The 17,049-nt window shown below is 40.7% G+C and overlaps 1 protein-coding gene across 1 annotated transcript in view; it reads left to right on the top strand.

Annotated features, from left to right (window-relative positions):
* The window catches only part of SLC6A4 (solute carrier family 6 member 4), a 54,343-nt gene that overhangs the window by 10,563 nt on the left and 26,731 nt on the right, over positions 1-17,049 (top strand). The window contains exons 2-7 of the mRNA XM_074189129.1: positions 9,350-9,797; positions 12,153-12,287; positions 14,272-14,491; positions 15,444-15,582; positions 15,958-16,092; positions 16,489-16,592. Of these exons, the coding sequence (XP_074045230.1) occupies positions 9,416-9,797; positions 12,153-12,287; positions 14,272-14,491; positions 15,444-15,582; positions 15,958-16,092; positions 16,489-16,592 (1,115 nt within the window). The 5' untranslated portion in view covers positions 9,350-9,415. The remainder of the gene's footprint in view (positions 1-9,349; positions 9,798-12,152; positions 12,288-14,271; positions 14,492-15,443; positions 15,583-15,957; positions 16,093-16,488; positions 16,593-17,049) is intronic.

Below are 17,049 nucleotides of genomic sequence, written 5' to 3'. Positions count from 1 at the left end.
GCCAGTCCTGAACTAAGATGGTGGCTATGGGGGGTAAAGAGAGAAGGGACAGATAGGCAGTTTCGGAAAAGGAAATTTGGTGGAAAGGTTATGATCATGTTGAGTTTGAGTTATTTATTGGAATCCAGCTGGGGAGGTTGCAAAGCCAATATGCTTCTTATTTCTAATCGACAGACTAGGATGCCATTAGCTTCTGCAGATTATGACCCAGAAATACCACAGGCTATAAGGTCTTCCTAGAACAGATCTATATGAAACCCTTCTCATCCTGTCAAATCCTTTGAGGCCCTGCCCAGTAAAGAACATTCTCAGGGAGTGACTACTTAGAATCATGTTTCTTTTTGTTCTGATTCTATAATAGCAAAGAAATGAAGGATAATCCGAAGCCTGAGGGGAAATTATAACTAAAAATGTGGAATGTCCAGACATGCATTGGCAAGCAGGCACAAATGATCTCAATTTATAATATGCAACATGTTTTGTTTTGTTTTGTTTTTTTGAAATCCCTTCCCTTCAGTTGGTTCTTGTTTTTGTCTCAAATATAACAATTTGTTTTAATCTTCCTCAGGAACTCTGTGAAGCCAAGGACAAGACAGAAAAGAGCCCCCCCCCTCCCCCGCCCCGCCTTGAGCATTTGACATTGAAAGAGGTTTCTTCTACCTGAGCTTGGGCATGCACGCTTGGTTGCCTTAATGCTGGCACCATTGTCCCATCTGGAGGCAGAATGATTCCAATAGGGTGGGACATGGGTTCTAGCCCTGACTCTGCCATTAACTCTCTGTGCAGCTTCAGTCAAATCTGTTTCGTCTCTCTGGGCCTCAGGCTCCTCATCTATAAAATGGAAATGATCATTTTTGGCACATTTTTGACTATATTGATAAATTCAAAAGGAGAGGGGCTGATGAGAAGGGTTCTGTAACATTGTGGGTGGTGGCATATTAGAATATTTTGATGGGTTCACAGTCATCAAACTGCCACCAGCAGGGTCAAGGACACAAAAAGGGGTGGGGGTAAGAATCCCTATAAAAGATTCATCTGCCTCATATCTTAGCTCTGAGGTAACACTGATATATAGGATTCAAATAGAAAATCACAAGGCCTAGTTTGATTAGAATGTACCAATTGAAATAAGACAGAGAAATACAATCATGGGCATTTTCAAAGGGCAAGACCTAATGATAGTTCTGTATTTATCCAATGATTGCTCACCTATTAAAAAGGTGAGAATTCGGGGCAGCTAGGTGGCGTAGTAGATAAAGCACCGCCCTGGAGTCAGGAGTACCTGGGTTCAAATCCAGTCTCAGATACTTGATAATTACCTAGCTGTGTGGCCTTAGACAAGCCACTTAACCCCGTTTGCTTTGCAAAAACCTTAAAAAAAAAAAAAGGTGAGAATTCAGATTCACATTGGCAAAGAATGAAAGAAACTTTTTTTTGCTGGAGGCTCACAGAGGATGTGCCAAGTGAAGGTTTATTCCATTGAAATAAATTAGCCTCTTAGCAAAGCTGCATTAATTAGGAGTAGACCTTGGAAAGAGAGATTGTAGAAAAGAGTGGAGTATAAAGAGGAGACTAGAAAAAGCCTGGCACTAATGTAAGAGATGATACCCCTAAACAAGGGTGAGTTTTGACTTGCCACCAGTGGTAGCAATTTTAGAGTTAGAAGAGATTAGAGATCAGCCAGCTCTTCCCTTATCTGTTTATGAATGAGAAAACTGAGAACCAGAAAGATGTAATTTTTCCAAAGTTGCATACCTTGGTAGCATGCGTTATGCTGAGTCCTCCATCTGTGCATCCATTAACATGTTAGGTAGAATGAATACTTGAAAATGGTTGAGAGCTTACAGAATGTGTCTATAACACAAAGGAAATCTGGCAACTTGAAGCCCAGATCTGTAACCCAGCTCTCATTCTCATCAATTCAATATAATTCGTTCCAATTTAATCCAACAAATATAGATTTTTAAAAATTAAATTTGAGGTTTTTTTCAATTAACAGGCATTTATATTTTCTCTCCCTCTCTGGCAATGGAAAAGAAAAAGAAAGGAAAAACAAATTCCTTGTAAACTATGCATTTTCATGCAAAACTGATTTCCAAACTGGGCATGCTTAAAAACACATATCCAATTTTGTCTATTTAGTCCATTGCCTCTCCTTCAGGAGGTGGTTACCATTCTTCATCATTGGTCCTCTGAAATAATGTTGATCACTGGGTTGATCAGAGTTCTTAAGCTCTCCTTTTACAATGTTGGTACAGTATAAAATGTTTCGGTTCTGTTCACTTTGTTCTGCATCAGTTCGCATACAATTCTTCCCAGATTTTTCTGAAACTATTTCATTATTTCTTTAGCATAGTAGTTCTAAATGACAGTTGTGCTGTAGATCATTGACTGCAGCCCAATTCATAGATCATAATTTGTTCAGTCATTCCTCAAGTGTTGGGCACTGTCTTAGTTTCCACTTTTTTAGTACTATGAAAAGAGCTGCTACAAATATTTTTGTAAATATGGGTCCTTTTCCTTTGATTTCATTGGGGCATACGCCTAGTAGTGGTATTACTGGGTCAAAGGTAATATACAGTTTAATAACTTGGGAATTCAAATTGCTTTTCAGAATGATTGAAGGGGTGGCTAGGTGTCACAGTGGATAGAGGACCAGCCCTGGAGTCACAAGTACCTGAGTTCAAATCCGGCCTCAGATATTTAAATTACCTAGCTGTGTGGCCTTGGGCAAGTCACTTAACCCCATTGCCTTGCAAAAGCCTAAAAAAAAAGATTTGCAGAATGATTGAGCCAATTTACCCCTATACCAACAGTGCATCAATATGACTCCAACAAACAATTATTAATTTTTTTACAGTGTACAAAGGACTGTGCTAGGTATTGGGGATATAATGACAAAAACAAAAAACAATTCCTGCTCTCAAGGAGTTTATGTTTTATTAGGAGGATGCAAAATGGAAAAAGATAAGTAGATGGGTTTTTTTGGACTAGACTTGTGATTTCATTAGTACAGAACCTTCCAATGAGGAAAACTCCCTCTTTCAATGCAGGTTGGAAGCTTCTCTGAAACTTAAGAATTTTAGATGAAGCTTGAGAGGGTAGGTGACTTGTTCAGGGTCACACAGCTAGTCCATGCTAGAGACAAGACTTAAACCCAAATTTTTGTCTTTGAGTTGAGCTCTATCCACTTTCCATGATGCCTCTCAAAAAGGTAAGTGCATCCATGGTGAGAGAATCATGTTTTCACTGATCATTTGAGGGCAGCTGGTACCTTTTGCATAACATCAATTAAGAAGATTCTGGAGAAAGACATTACTGGAATTTAGTGAGTTTAGTTCCTCTTATGTCCAAGTTACTAGTCTTCCTAATCTGAAAGCCTTAGTGGAAGAAGTTAGGAGATTCTTTAAAGAGAACCTAGGATGTCATAGATGTGTTCCTGCTCTCCAGGACCCCATGAAGGGGTTCTACGAGGCATGGGTCATTTTGTGTTTGAGGCTCATCTGACCACAGCTATTTACAAACCATCTCTGAATGTAAGATGAGGTTTGTTGAGAAGCTCGTTCTCCACTGGGAACATCTCTCACCACATCACGGGACTCCTATGAGACTTGGAACTCTCATTCATATAGTGCTGCTTATAACTTTCAAAGGAAACAAACATCTCGACAATATAAATCCCACAAGCTCTATTTCTCCCATTTTACAAATGAGAAAAGTAAGACCCAGAGGGATAAACTAAGATACCCACACAAATGAGAAGTACAGTGAGTAGGGATTCAAGGAGTTGTCTCCTGTGTGTCTGCCAATACATCTCAGGGGACGTACCTTGTCAGTCTTCCAGGAATCAGGCAGAGTTGGGCACCGGAGCTGTTTCCTCCAGAGGAAAGCTCTCATTTGTATAAGACAGTCAAGGATCTTCCTTCTATTCTTGAGTTTTTTCTACCTGTGTTCTTTTACACATTCTTTTAGAGGAGGATGATAATGACACATACATCAAGGATACCCAAGTAGAATGATCCACTAAGTCTTATAGACAGAGCTAATCTGAGGGAGGTAGGAAGAGAGGAAGAGAAGAGGAAGCAGAATTGACCTGAACAAAGATCAGATGAGTCAATGTGAAACCCTTAGAAGCCATAAAGTACCATACAAAGTCTAATGTGAAAGTGTAATAAAGAAGGTACAAAGTTCTAGGGAGTTTCAGGGTTCTGAAGAGAAAGCCTTTTTTAGTGCTTCTTCTCAGGTCTCCCTCTCCAGATCTGCTGTTCCCCATGTCTCTCACCTTAGATAAGCCTGGGATGGCTGGGAGGGGAAGAGCAGGAGATGGGAGAGATCCCTCAGGACTAGTGTCCTTGGGAAGTTCTTCCTGGAGAAGGCAGGTCAATGATCCAGCACCTTGCAGATAGTGACTTTTTTCTCTTTTCTTTTTTTACAAACTTTTTATGTTCAATTTCTAAGGAAGTGGCTTACATGTAGTAAATATTTAATAAATGCTTTCATCATTGAATCAAATTGTAGTTACTTCAGTTAATTGTTAAAGAGTCAGGGTTGAGAGATGCAGGAACTTTGTAGCTGCTCAGAACAAAACCAAAGAGCAAGACATGGCTCTCCTTAATGCCATTCAAGACAAGGGAACCAAATGGTGGAGAAACAGGAGGTAGGGGATAGGAAGCATTAGGTCACTAGTGTTGGGTGTCAGTAGACTTCTGAAGGACCAGAAGAACACCAGATCATTCCTCATCTATCTTCCCTTAGGATCAATGCATGAAATCTCAAAACATCATTATACACCCAAATATAGAGGTTCATCCATTAAACAGATATTTATTGAACGGCCTTAGGTATAAGTTGCTGTGGCTATCAAGAAGAATAAGGCCTACCCCCCGCCATGGGGGTAACAGATTAATGGGAGAGTTAAGACAGGAATTAAATCATTAGTAGAAGGAGCTAGATTGGGCTGGGTTAAGGAGTTTATATGTCGTCCTACAGGCAAAAGGGAGCAACTGAAGATTTTCCACTAGAGGAATGCTAAATAGGATTCAAGAGACTTGGTTCAAGTCCTGTCCCTACCCTTTGTTTTATGAATAGCTTTAAGCATGGCACTTCCTCACTCAAATCCAATTCACATACTTGCCATGGCATCATCTCCCTGATGTCTCTTTTTCTTCAAGGCAGTGGAGTTAAGTGGCTTGCCCAAGGCCACACAATTAGGTCATTATTAAGTGTCTAAGGCAGCATTTGAACTCAGGTCCTCCTGACTCCAGGACCGGGGCTCTATCCACTGCGCCACCTAGCTGCCCCCATGGTCTTCTTTAAGAATGAAGGACAAACATTATTACTAGTTGTAAACAAATCCTTCGGTATTTCAGATTCTCAATTTCACCATCTGTGAAATGGGGAAACTCATCCTTGCAGGAGATTGGTGTGAGACTCAAATGAGCCAATGGGAAACACTTCACAGCCATAAAGTGCCATACAAAGGCCACTGTTACAGTGAAATAACAAAGGTTCAAAGTTGTAGGTAGTATCAAGGTTCTGAAGGGAAACCCTTTGCTAGGGTATGTCTTGGCCCATCTCCCTAGTTTTGTTGACTATTTATCCTATATTTATCTCCTGTTACAACCCTTCGGATTATGCTGGCAAGGGAGATGATGGGTTGGGCCAGTTTATTGCCGATGAGCCTTGAGCTGTCATTAGAGGGGAAAAGGGAGAAAGCACTAAGTGAATGGAAAGGCTCTGGTTTTCCTTGGCAACTACATGGAAAGTTAGGGGTGGGGGGAGTAAAGACTAGGGAGAAGGCCAGTTTGGTCACCTCAGCTGGGGTGGACTTAAGTTTCAAAAATAGAATCAGGGACCCACAGAGCATCAGAGGCTATGCTGGCGCCACTTTAGTATTTGATGTGGCATTTGATCTCTCAGCTGAAATGTTAGTCATTTAATGTAGAGACATATCCTTGACATAGGTCATGAACAGGCAAGGGAGCTTAGTAGTTCCAACAACACTAAAAGAGAAAATGATATTGTAAATTATATCAATTATAAAACAAAATGGTCAAAATACCAGTTGGTTGTGGCTCATACTATAACTTAACTTGGACTGCAAATAGGCAGTAAAACCTTCCCTAATAACCAAATAGAGGAAATATTGTCCTTTCCTGCATCTCTTCTGCTCATAAATAAATGAAATCAACATCACCTTGTCTTAGGTGGTGGTCTGAGAGCTAACTAAGGCTCACTAAGAAATACATTTGTCTTAGATGTAGAAAGTCATTAAAATTGGGGAACTGGAAACAAAAGAACAACAGAAAAATCAAAATTTGAAGGTGTGGAAATTATGATCAACCTTAGCCCCAAAGAAGAGATAGGAGAAGGTGCCTCCATTCCTTAGTGGGGAGGGGAGATGGGGTGAAGGGTATGGGTGTGGAGTACTTGTAAATGCTATCAGGCCTTTTCAATCAGTTTTACTGAATTGTTTTTCCTTTCTCTGTTTTTATTTGTTATAAGAGATGGCTCTCTGTGAAATGTAGGTAATAGGGAAACAAAAGTCATAAAAATGTATTTTATTTAGGAAAAAAGAAAAAGGAGCAAGACTTGAGAGTTGGAGGCAGGGAGGGGGCTGATTTAAAGCCCCCATTTTTCCTTAGAAGCAGCAGGACCTTGAATTAGTCCGGTAAACCTTTCTGGCTTCAGTTTCCTTATGTGTAAAATGGAGATGATGGTTTATAAAACCTCTAACTGGGGTGGGGGAGGGAGAAATTGAATGTTTGTTTTGCCATTTTCCTAGTACTGGGGTATTCTGATGGAACCTACTGACATCTTCTCAGAATGCTTTTAAATAACAGAAGGAAATGCTCAGTTTCAGTTGGAGGTTAGAGAAAATAAAGATGAATTGTTTTGCCCATTCAAGTTCAGAGTGCCCTGGAAAATCTGCCCGTGGACTTCTTGCTAAAAATTCCTGCTGTACAATTTGGAACTATGCCCAAAGAGCTATAAAACTATGCATACCCTTTGACCTGGAAATACCACCACTACTAGGTCTGTACCAAAAAGGTACAAAAACCCAAAAAGTACAAAATTATTTATAGTGGCTCTTTTCTGATGGAAAAGAATTGGAAATTGAGGGCATGCTTATCAATTGGGGAATGGCTGAACAATTTGCAGTATGTGATTATGTGGGATGTTATTGTGAATAAGAAATGAAGAGCAGGATGATCTCAAAAAAACCTGGACTCACACGAGCTGATGCAAAGTGAAATGTACTGTGTACTGTGTACAGTAATAGCAATATTGTAAAATGATCAACTGTGAATGACTTAGTTATTCTTAACAAGAAAATGATCCAAGACAACTCTGAAAGATTGGTGATGAAAAATGCTATCCATCCCCAGAGAAAGAACTGATGGTGTCTGAATACAGATGAAGCATATTCTTTGTATTTTATTTTTCTTGAGTTTTTTATCTGTATTTTTTCACAACATGACTGATATGGAAATATTTTTACATGACACATGTATAATCTACGTCGAATTGTTTGCCTTCTCAATGAGGGGGGATGGGAAGGGAAGAGAGAATTTGGGTGTTTTTTTTTTTTGCAAGGCAAATGGGGTTAAGTGGCTTGCCCAAGGCCACACAGCTAGGTAATTAAGTGTCTGAGGTCATATTTGAACTCAGGTACTCCTGACTCCAGGGCCAGTGCTCTATCCACTGTGCCACCTAGATGCCCCAGGAACTCAAAAGTTTTAAAGATGAATGTTAAAATTGTTTTTACAAGTAACTGGAGAAAAATGAAATACTAAATACATTTTTTAAAATAGATTTTAAAAATAAAAAATAAATTTTAAAACGGAATGGGAAAAAACCCCTTATGCCTAAATCCAAACAAACAAACCAAAAGCCAAACAAGAATTCCTGCTCTCAGAATTCTCTAAATAGATTTTTAGTAGTGTTCATTTCTGAATTAAGAGGAGCTTTTAAAAATCATTTAGTCTACCCCATTCTGTCTTCAAACTCTAACCCACCTCAGATGGGCTGCCTGCTTCCATTCACAGTTGTGGAAGTTTATGCACAGAGACAGACCCTTAGCTATGACCCCAACATACTCATATAATGTTCCACTACTGTCACGGCTAGTATTCTAGGCAACCAGCCACATTACAGTATGTTTTCCTTGAAAGGCATACTGCAATCTCAACTAAATGGATGCTTGCCAGTCCAGATACACTCTAGACAGTTTTTAAAACTTAACTCCCAAAGAAATCAGATCAGTTGAAAGTCCTTGGCTTCCTGTTGATTTATAACATGCCACAAGTCTAAAGTTTGAGAGGGCTCAGGTTTCTCTCTCTCTCTCTGATCATGGGAGACATCTCAAATCTGCCTGCAAGTCAGAATCAGCCCTGTCTTTGACTCTACCTAGTTTCATAGTAGAGAGGAATGCTGGCTGCAAGGCTTTACCCAGCTCTCCTGGGAATCATACATAGGCTTGGGGACTTCTACTTTGGCAACCTCACAGAGAAAATGAAAACAGCCACTATTGACTATCCTGGCTGCATCCTTAGTGGGTGCAAATGGCATTGTGTCCTGTATGCACCCCCAACTCTCCTATCAGGGATGTTGGCTCCAGAAGTCCTTCAGAGAACATTATGAACTGAAGAAAAGAGAGCTGAGAGCAGTAATGTGGTCCAAAGTGGTGATGGCTTTCCAAAGTGTAATGGGATACTGTAAACAGAAGTGAAGCGAAAGTCAACCAGAATGGTGCCAAATGCTGCCAGGGGTTTGTCTGATAGTTTCTCAAGAGCAAGACTAAATAAAGTATAGAGAAGTATGTTAACTTCTTGAGTCTTAATTTCTTCATCTGTAAAATGAGGGAAATCTTAGCTCAAGAAGGGGTCTCAGACCATCTAGTACAAGTATTTTATCTTTCAAAATGTAGAAATTGAGTTCTAGGGAGATAAATTGGCACAAAGATACTCTTTTTATTTAGGTTTTTGCAAGGCAATGGGGTTAAGTGGCTTGCCCAAGGCCACACAGCTAGGTAATTATTAAGTGTCTTAGGCCAGAATTGAACTCAGGCACTCCTGACTCCAGGGCCAGTGCTCTATCCACTGTGCCACCTAGCCACCCCCTAAAAACTTATTTTGAAAAAAAAGAATTTTTGAAATTTTGGGATTTCACAGAAGTGGCAGATTTTATTATATCCCTATATGACATTTGTGTATCTCCCTGAGGTATCTTTGTTGAGTATGTGATTTGTTGCTTCCCTTACTGGTATTTATTTCCTTACATTGCCCCTTCTCCCCAAAGACATCCTGCACCTAATCTTGTCTCCTTTTTCTGCATGTTCTTCAATCAGGATCTGTAGATTATCTGTAACGTTGTGAGGAATCCAAGAGCTGCAGGAGAGTTCTAATTCCAATTGATGGCAAATGGACATGAGCATCATCTGCTGAATAGTAGAATGGAGACCACCCCACTGAATTCTAAGAAAGGGCAGTCAGCCTGCAAGGATGGAGAAGATTGCCAGGAAAATGGCATTCTGCAGAAGGGTCTCACTAGCTCAGGAGACAAGGCAGAGGCAGGACAAATCTCCAATGGGTACTCAGCTGTTCAGAGCCCAGGCACAGAAGGGGACACCCAAAACTCCCTCCCAGCAGACAACACTGCCCTAGCCACAGAAGGTTACCAAGGAGAAAGAGAAACCTGGACCAAAAAGATGGACTTCCTCCTGTCGGTCATTGGCTATGCTGTGGACCTTGGCAATGTCTGGCGCTTCCCATATATATGCTACCAAAATGGTGGAGGTCAGTACTGAGAGGCATAATGTATAGAGTTATATACACGAGGTATTTGGTGAACTTATATCTTTTCAGTTTTAGGACCTTCCTTGTTGGGTTTACCTAAGGTGTCTTAAGAAGTAAATGAAGGAGGCAGCTGGGTGACACAATGGATAGAGCACCAGGAGGATCTGAGTTCAAATCCAGCCTCAGATACTTAATAATTGCCTAGTTATGTGACCTTGGCCAAGTCACTTAATTCCATTGTCTTGCAAAAAAAAAAACAACCAAAAAAGAAGTAAATGGGGGAGCAGCTAGGGGGCACAGTGGATAGAGCACCAGCCCTGGAGTCAGGAGGACCTGAGTTCAAATCTAGCCTCAGGCACTTAATATTTATTAGCTGTCATGACCTTGGAAAAGTCACTTAACTCCTTTGTCTCACAAAAACAAACAAAAAAGTAGTGAATGAGAGTCCAGGAATGATATGGTACACAATTTTATCATATATTATTAGTTGCATCCTCACAACAACCTTATAAAGCAGGCAGTGCAAGGGACTGCTGTTTCCATTTTACAGATAGAAAAAAATCAAGATTTAAAGAGATGAAGGTTACCCAACAATATACATCTGGCAGTGGATGGTGTTGGGACATCAACTCAGGATCCTTCCACCTTTACTACATTATTGTTTTATCTGGAAATTAAACTTCACCTTTCTGGACTGCTAAAGAATAGATCACGCAAGGGCATTTGAATAAAAGTTTAAAGCAAGTCCCAAGAGGAGTTTGATCATCTCCTTGGGAATGTTCCAGAATAGGGAGCTGCCAAGGGGTTGAGCTAAATCAAAAGCCAACACTGGCTGTATCAGCCCTGACAAGTCAAGACAGTAAGCATCTACTATGTATATGATATATGATATTATATATATATATATATATACACACATATACATATGTCAGACAGTATTTTGAGGGTGAGGGATAAAAAGGGGAGTCAAAAAAGACAGTTCTGACTCTCAAGTGACTCAGAGTCTAATGGTGAGATATTCTGTAACCAATTGTGTACGAACTGAAGATAATCTTAGAGCTAAGGCTTGTGACCTGCACATCTTTACATATTCTATCACTAACATAGTGTCCTGCATCCAGTAGGTGCTCAATTCATGTTTGTTGAATGAGTGAATGAATGACAAGACCCCTCCGGTCTGGACTAGAACAAAATGGACCCAATGGATGGACCAGAAGTGAATGTTCACTTGTCGGTATTCTTGCACTACGGATGACTGGGAAGAGTCAAGAGATAAAAGTCATCAGTTAGTCTGCCTCCTCCTTTGGAGCTCTGGTGATAGGCTCAGGGTCAGAAGAAGGGCAGAAATGAGGCTTAGGGAGAATTTATTCTTCCTTGCATTTCACTCTATAGGCAATAGGGAGCGATTGAAAATCCTTGAGCAGGTAAGTCCTATGGAAGAGGATTCAGGAGAACTGGGTTCAAATCCCATCTGGATCCACCCTGATTCCTCACCTCTCTCATAGACCCTCTTATCAACTTTGACTGTTTCCTAGATTTTGCCAGAAACACTTCAACTGCCATGTAGGAAGATATGAGGGGAAGGTGGGGGAAGCAGTTGAGGAAGAATCCTGAAATCCTAGAAGTATTCACTTGGGAGGAGATCCAACTTCTCTTTGTCTCAGAGAAAGTTTACCTTTGGCTTGGAGTTTTGATATAAAGGGGTGGATCTCTTGTATTTTTTTTCCCTAATACTCTTTCCATTCAGAAAAAAATTTGAGAGGAAAAATGCTGTGGAAATACAGGTTGATTCTTCTTATTTATTCATATGCCAGATGCTCAGTTATGGACCCCAGGATACTTGTAGGCTCCTATCACTCTCTTTCTCTGAAAGGATCAATGCATTTTTTTTAATGAAAGGAAAAAGTCAATCAGGAAAATCACCACTGGTCCAATCCTCCTTATCAAACTAAGGGTTAAGGTGAAGCTTCTTTGTGATTTTGAATAATTCCCTTTCCAATATAGTTCTCTGGATCTATATTGATAAATGCAGACAATACCACTGAGGGGTGGTCCCATTGGTAGAGTGGAAATGGAGAAAATGTTGAACATTGCAGGGCTATGGAGGGGTGGGGAGAGAATGTCTAAAATCCAAAGCTAGATGAGTTTTAGAATTGGAAGTCTCCTCAGGCTTAGAGGTTAGCTAATCGAACTCATTCATTTTGAACCTGGGTTCAAATTCTGACTATGCCATTAACTAGATATCTGTTGTCCATTAGGCATCTATGACTTCCTAGTTCCTAAAGTGAAAATGTCACTGCCATTATCCAGTGAAGGGACAAAGTCAGAGATGACATGCCTTCTCCTTGGTTGCAGGGGCCTTCCTTATCCCCTACACCATCATGGCCATTTTTGGTGGAATTCCTCTATTCTATATGGAGTTAGCTCTGGGCCAATATCATCGAAATGGCTGCATTTCAATATGGAAGAAAATTTGTCCTATTTTCAAAGGTAAGTGGATTACTGGAGCAGCTGGTGGTCCTGGGTAGCAGATGGAGATTATTTTTTCTCTTAATGGGAATGGGAATGGAGAAGAAAATCAGAAGCTGGAAGAAGAGACTCCGTTTTAGAACAAGCAGGTATCCTTATATATTATAACTACTTACAGAGTAGTGATAAGCCACCAATGCCCCATTTGACTGTCCCATTGCTTACAGTGATCCTGGGATTGGTGGGATCTCAGTGTGGATTATAAGGATTTAAAAGAAGAATCGTAGATCCTTGATGTCTTGTGACTCTGGTTCTTTTTTTCCCCTTTATAACCCTCATGTCTAGAACAATGATTTGTCAGTAGCAAGCCCTGAGTAAACTTGGTTGGACTGAATTGATATTTATGTGGCATCTGAAGGTTTACAAAGTAATCTCCTCTAATAAATTACTCCCTCCAGTAGTTACCCTTCTAGATTTATTCTCCTTTTTTAAAAAATATTTTATTTATTTTGAGTTTTACAATTTTTCCCCTAATCTTACTTCCCTCCCTCCACCCCCCCCCCCCCACAGAAGGCAGTCTGTTAGTCTTTACATCGGTTCCATGGTATACATTGATCCAGATTGAATGTGGTGACAGAGAAATCATATCCTTAAGGAAGAAAAATAAAATATAAAAGAGAGCAAGATCAGACAATAAGATATCAGGTTTTTTTTTCTAAATTAAAGGTAATAGTCCTTGGTCTTTGTTCAAACTCCACAGTTCTCTCTCTGGATACAGATGGTATTCTCCATTGCAGATGCCCCAAATTGTTCCTGATGGGATGAGGATGAGCAAGTCCATCAAAGTTGATCATCACCCCCATGTTGCTGTTAGGATGTACAGTGTTTTTCTGGTTCTGCTCATCTAGCTCAGCATCAGTTCATGCAAATCCTTCCAGGCTTCCCTGAATTCCCATCCCTCCTGGTTTCTTTTCTTTTCTTTTTATGTTGTATTACATTTTTATATTTTTTATATTTCTTTTTTCTTTTTAAAGATTTTATTTGAGTTTTATAATTTTTCTCCCAATCTTACTTCCCTCCCCCCCAACAGAAAGCAATCTGTCAGTCTTTACATTGTTTCCATGTTGTACATTGATCTAAATTGAACGTGATTGAGAGAGAAATCATATCCTTAAGGAAGAAACCAAAAGTATAAGAGATAACAAGATCAGACAATAAGATATCTGTTTTTTCCCCTAAATTAAAGGGAATAGTCCTTGAAGTTTGTTCAAACTCCACGGCTCTTTCTCTGGATACAGATGGTATTCTCCATTGCAGACAGCCCCAAATTGTCCCTGGTTGTTGTACTGATGGAACAAGCAAGTCCATCAAGGATGATCATCGCCCCCCCTCCCCATGTTGCTCTTAAGGTGTACAATGTTCTTCTGGTTCTGCTCATCTCGCTCAGCATCAGTTCATGCAAATCCCTCCAGGCTTCCCTGAATTCCCCTCCCTCCTGGTTTCTAATAGAACAATAGTGTTCCATGACATGCATATACCACAGTTTGCTAAGCCATTCCCCAATTGAAGGACAGTTACTTAATTTCCAAATCTTTGCCACCACAAACAGGGCTGCTATGAATATTTTTGTACAAGTGATGCTTTTACCCTTTTTCATCATCACTTCAGGTTTAGGCCCAGGAGTGGTATTGCTTGATTAAAGGGGATGCATATTTTTGTTGTCCTTTGGGCATAGTTCCAGACTGCTCTCCAGAAAGGTTGAGTTCACAGCTCCACCAACAATGTATTAGTTAGACTTATTCTCCTTAAGAGATACTTGGACAAATGCTGACCAAATCCCAGAAAGCCTTCCTCTTGGTCTTTTGATATTTCCAAGAAGCCCCAGGAAGACCCTCTGGTCATTGCTGACTTTTTCTACATTGTCTGTCCATCTTCTCTGCTGGCCCTGAGTGTCTTTGCTCTTAAAGTAACAATTTTCACATGACCCCTCTCTCTGACCACCTAGGGATTGGCTTTGCCATTTGTATCATTGCATTTTACATCGCCTCCTACTATAACACCATCATGGCCTGGGCTCTCTACTACCTCATCTCTTCCTTCACGGATCAACTGCCCTGGACCAGCTGCACAAACCCCTGGAACACAGACAATTGTACCAACTACTTTGCAGAAGGCAACATCACCTGGACGTCCCACTCCATATCACCTGCTGAAGAATTTTATACGTAAGTGCATGTAAGTGATCTTTGTTGGGGGGTAGGCCACCCTTCTAAGACTTGACTTCTTAGGAGGCAGGTTGGGGCTCTCTGCCCCTCCTCCACCAAGCCCTCAAGTGTTTATAGAGATGAGAGCATGGGTGCAGTAAAGTTGGCCTGGGCAAGACTGTGAAATAGAATGCCCCTCACTCCAATGTCCCCCCACCTCTTGTACCTGAAAAATTCCTGTTGTCTTAACCAAATTTGCTCTCCTTATTTGTTCTAATTTTCTTCTCCTCCATCAAAATTCCCATTTCCTTAGCACCCTTCTCTCCAGTGTCTGGAAAAAAGAATGTGATAATTCATATAAAGAAGATGGCTATTTTTATCTTAAAGGGTCATTCCTTCCCCAGGTATCTAGGGAAGGTAATGTATTAAACCAAAGATATTATACTTTTAGATCAGGGGCAAGAGATCTCGAGGTTGGCAGTGAGGCCTTCCCCTTGCCAAGTACATCAATGCCTAAATATTATACCTTTCTATGAAGTTAACCTGGTGGTGAGAAGGAAAGAGAGAAGCCAAGAAGTTAATCTATCAGTTTCATTCTTTTTCCAGGTATTAGTTAATTGGTTGGTTAATAGATCCTGAGAAACATGGGTAAACCAATCTGTGACTTCTGGAAGTCAAGGACCCATGGTGGATGCTCATTTTATTTTCTCCTGGAATAATCCAGAACTATACACATACATACATACACGTCTACTCATTCATCAGGCATTTTCAGTTGTGTCTGACTCTTTGGGACCCCCTTTGGGGTTTTCTTGGCAAAGATATTGTAATGGTTTGCCATTTCCTTCTTTCTCTCTTTGTATATTTCATATATATATATGCATATATGCATGTATGTCACAGAACAAAATTATTTTCTCCTACAAAATTATTTTCTCCTATTCCTCTAATGGGTCTTTCTGTCTCATTTCAGACGCCATGTCTTACAGGTCCACCGGTCTCCAGGACTAGATGACTTGGGGGGCATTAGCTGGCAATTGACCCTCTGTATAATGTTGATCTTCACGATTGTCTACTTTAGCATCTGGAAAGGGGTCAAAACATCTGGCAAGGTGAGGAGGAGAGCAGACCTCTTGTGAACTTAGTGTCAAAGTCACAATACCCCTGAGAACCTTCTAATCTGGAGCCCAGTTGTCTTGTTACCCTCCATGCCTAGAGCCAGGGAACAGATAGAAATATTTACTGAAATATTAGTGAAAATTAAAAAGTGTTCCACCATGTTCAGACTGCACAAGCAAATCTAAAACCCAAGAAGTTGTCTCAAGCTCTGTAATCATCACTTCCATTTTCCTACACTCCATTGATATTACCCAGCAGAAGGGGGTAGAATCTCCATCCACAGAGGTCTTTAAAGATAGAAGAGATGTCTGTCTCTCGAGAGTGGCTGAACTGTCATCTTGCCTTCTCTTTAACTCTCTTCTTTGCAGGTGGTATGGGTGACGGCTACTTTCCCATATATTATCCTGTCCATCCTACTCGTACGGGGAGCCACACTTCCAGGAGCCTGGAGGGGTGTCCTTTTCTACCTGAAACCCAACTGGCAGAAGCTCCTTGAAACTGGGGTAAGACAATGAGAACAGCAAAGAGGGAGGAGAAGAGAAAGGGAGGACTTTACTCACTAGTCTATTATTTCATCAATGGAAGGTCCACTTCCTCTGAATAACTCCATATGGATGAGTGTTGTGAACACCAGGGAACCGAGGATTTAGAAGAGGGAATGGGAGGAGACAATCTTCAGTGATGTTTGAAGCTCCAGGAAATGTGGGTTTGAGAGCTATAGCTGAGGTTATTCATCTTGAGCCAATCTAGATGATCAGGAACAGCTGTCGTGGGCCCTGGATATTTTTGTGGCACGCCCTCTGAAGAGCCTTCTAAGATAATTTTCCATAGGTCGCATTGGTCTGTTCTGGCCTCCCCATCCTGGAGTCATCCCACCCGTTCTTCCCCTTGTATTTCAGGTATGGGTGGATGCTGCTGCTCAGATTTTCTTCTCTTTGGGTCCTGGCTTTGGTGTCTTACTAGCCTTTGCTAGCTACAACAAATTCAATAATAACTGCTATCAGTAAGTATCTTGGTGTGTTGGGGATTTTGTCATTGTAAAAGTATCTTACTCTCTTCTAGGGGACCATGAAGTTGAGGAAGAACTCTGAAAAGAACTCAGAACAAACATGGCCTAGGCAATGACAACAGGTTTAGAGCTAGAATTCCTACCCCACCCTTATGACCTTACAAAGTGGCCATCTTTATTGGTAGAGAGAACTTTCTTACCTAGGAGTTGCCTGTGCCCAAATCATAGTGTAGCTTTTACTTCTGTCTCGGACTGATTGAACAATTCGTCAAATTCAAGTCAGTGAACATGACAGAAGCACCAAGTGGAAATCTTGTGGGAGAGTTGTGGTTCAGTCAGCTGATGACCCATATGGAAAGGAAGGACTGGGAGAACATTTCTTCTCCTGCATTTTTAGTTGAATCTATCATTGTGGGGGAAATCTCAAAGAACAAAATTCATGCAGATAGCC

Source organism: Macrotis lagotis, chromosome 5 (assembly GCF_037893015.1).
Source record: "Macrotis lagotis isolate mMagLag1 chromosome 5, bilby.v1.9.chrom.fasta, whole genome shotgun sequence".
Taxonomy (NCBI): domain Eukaryota; kingdom Metazoa; phylum Chordata; class Mammalia; order Peramelemorphia; family Peramelidae; genus Macrotis; species Macrotis lagotis.
This window is presented reverse-complemented; position numbering and strand designations above follow the sequence as displayed.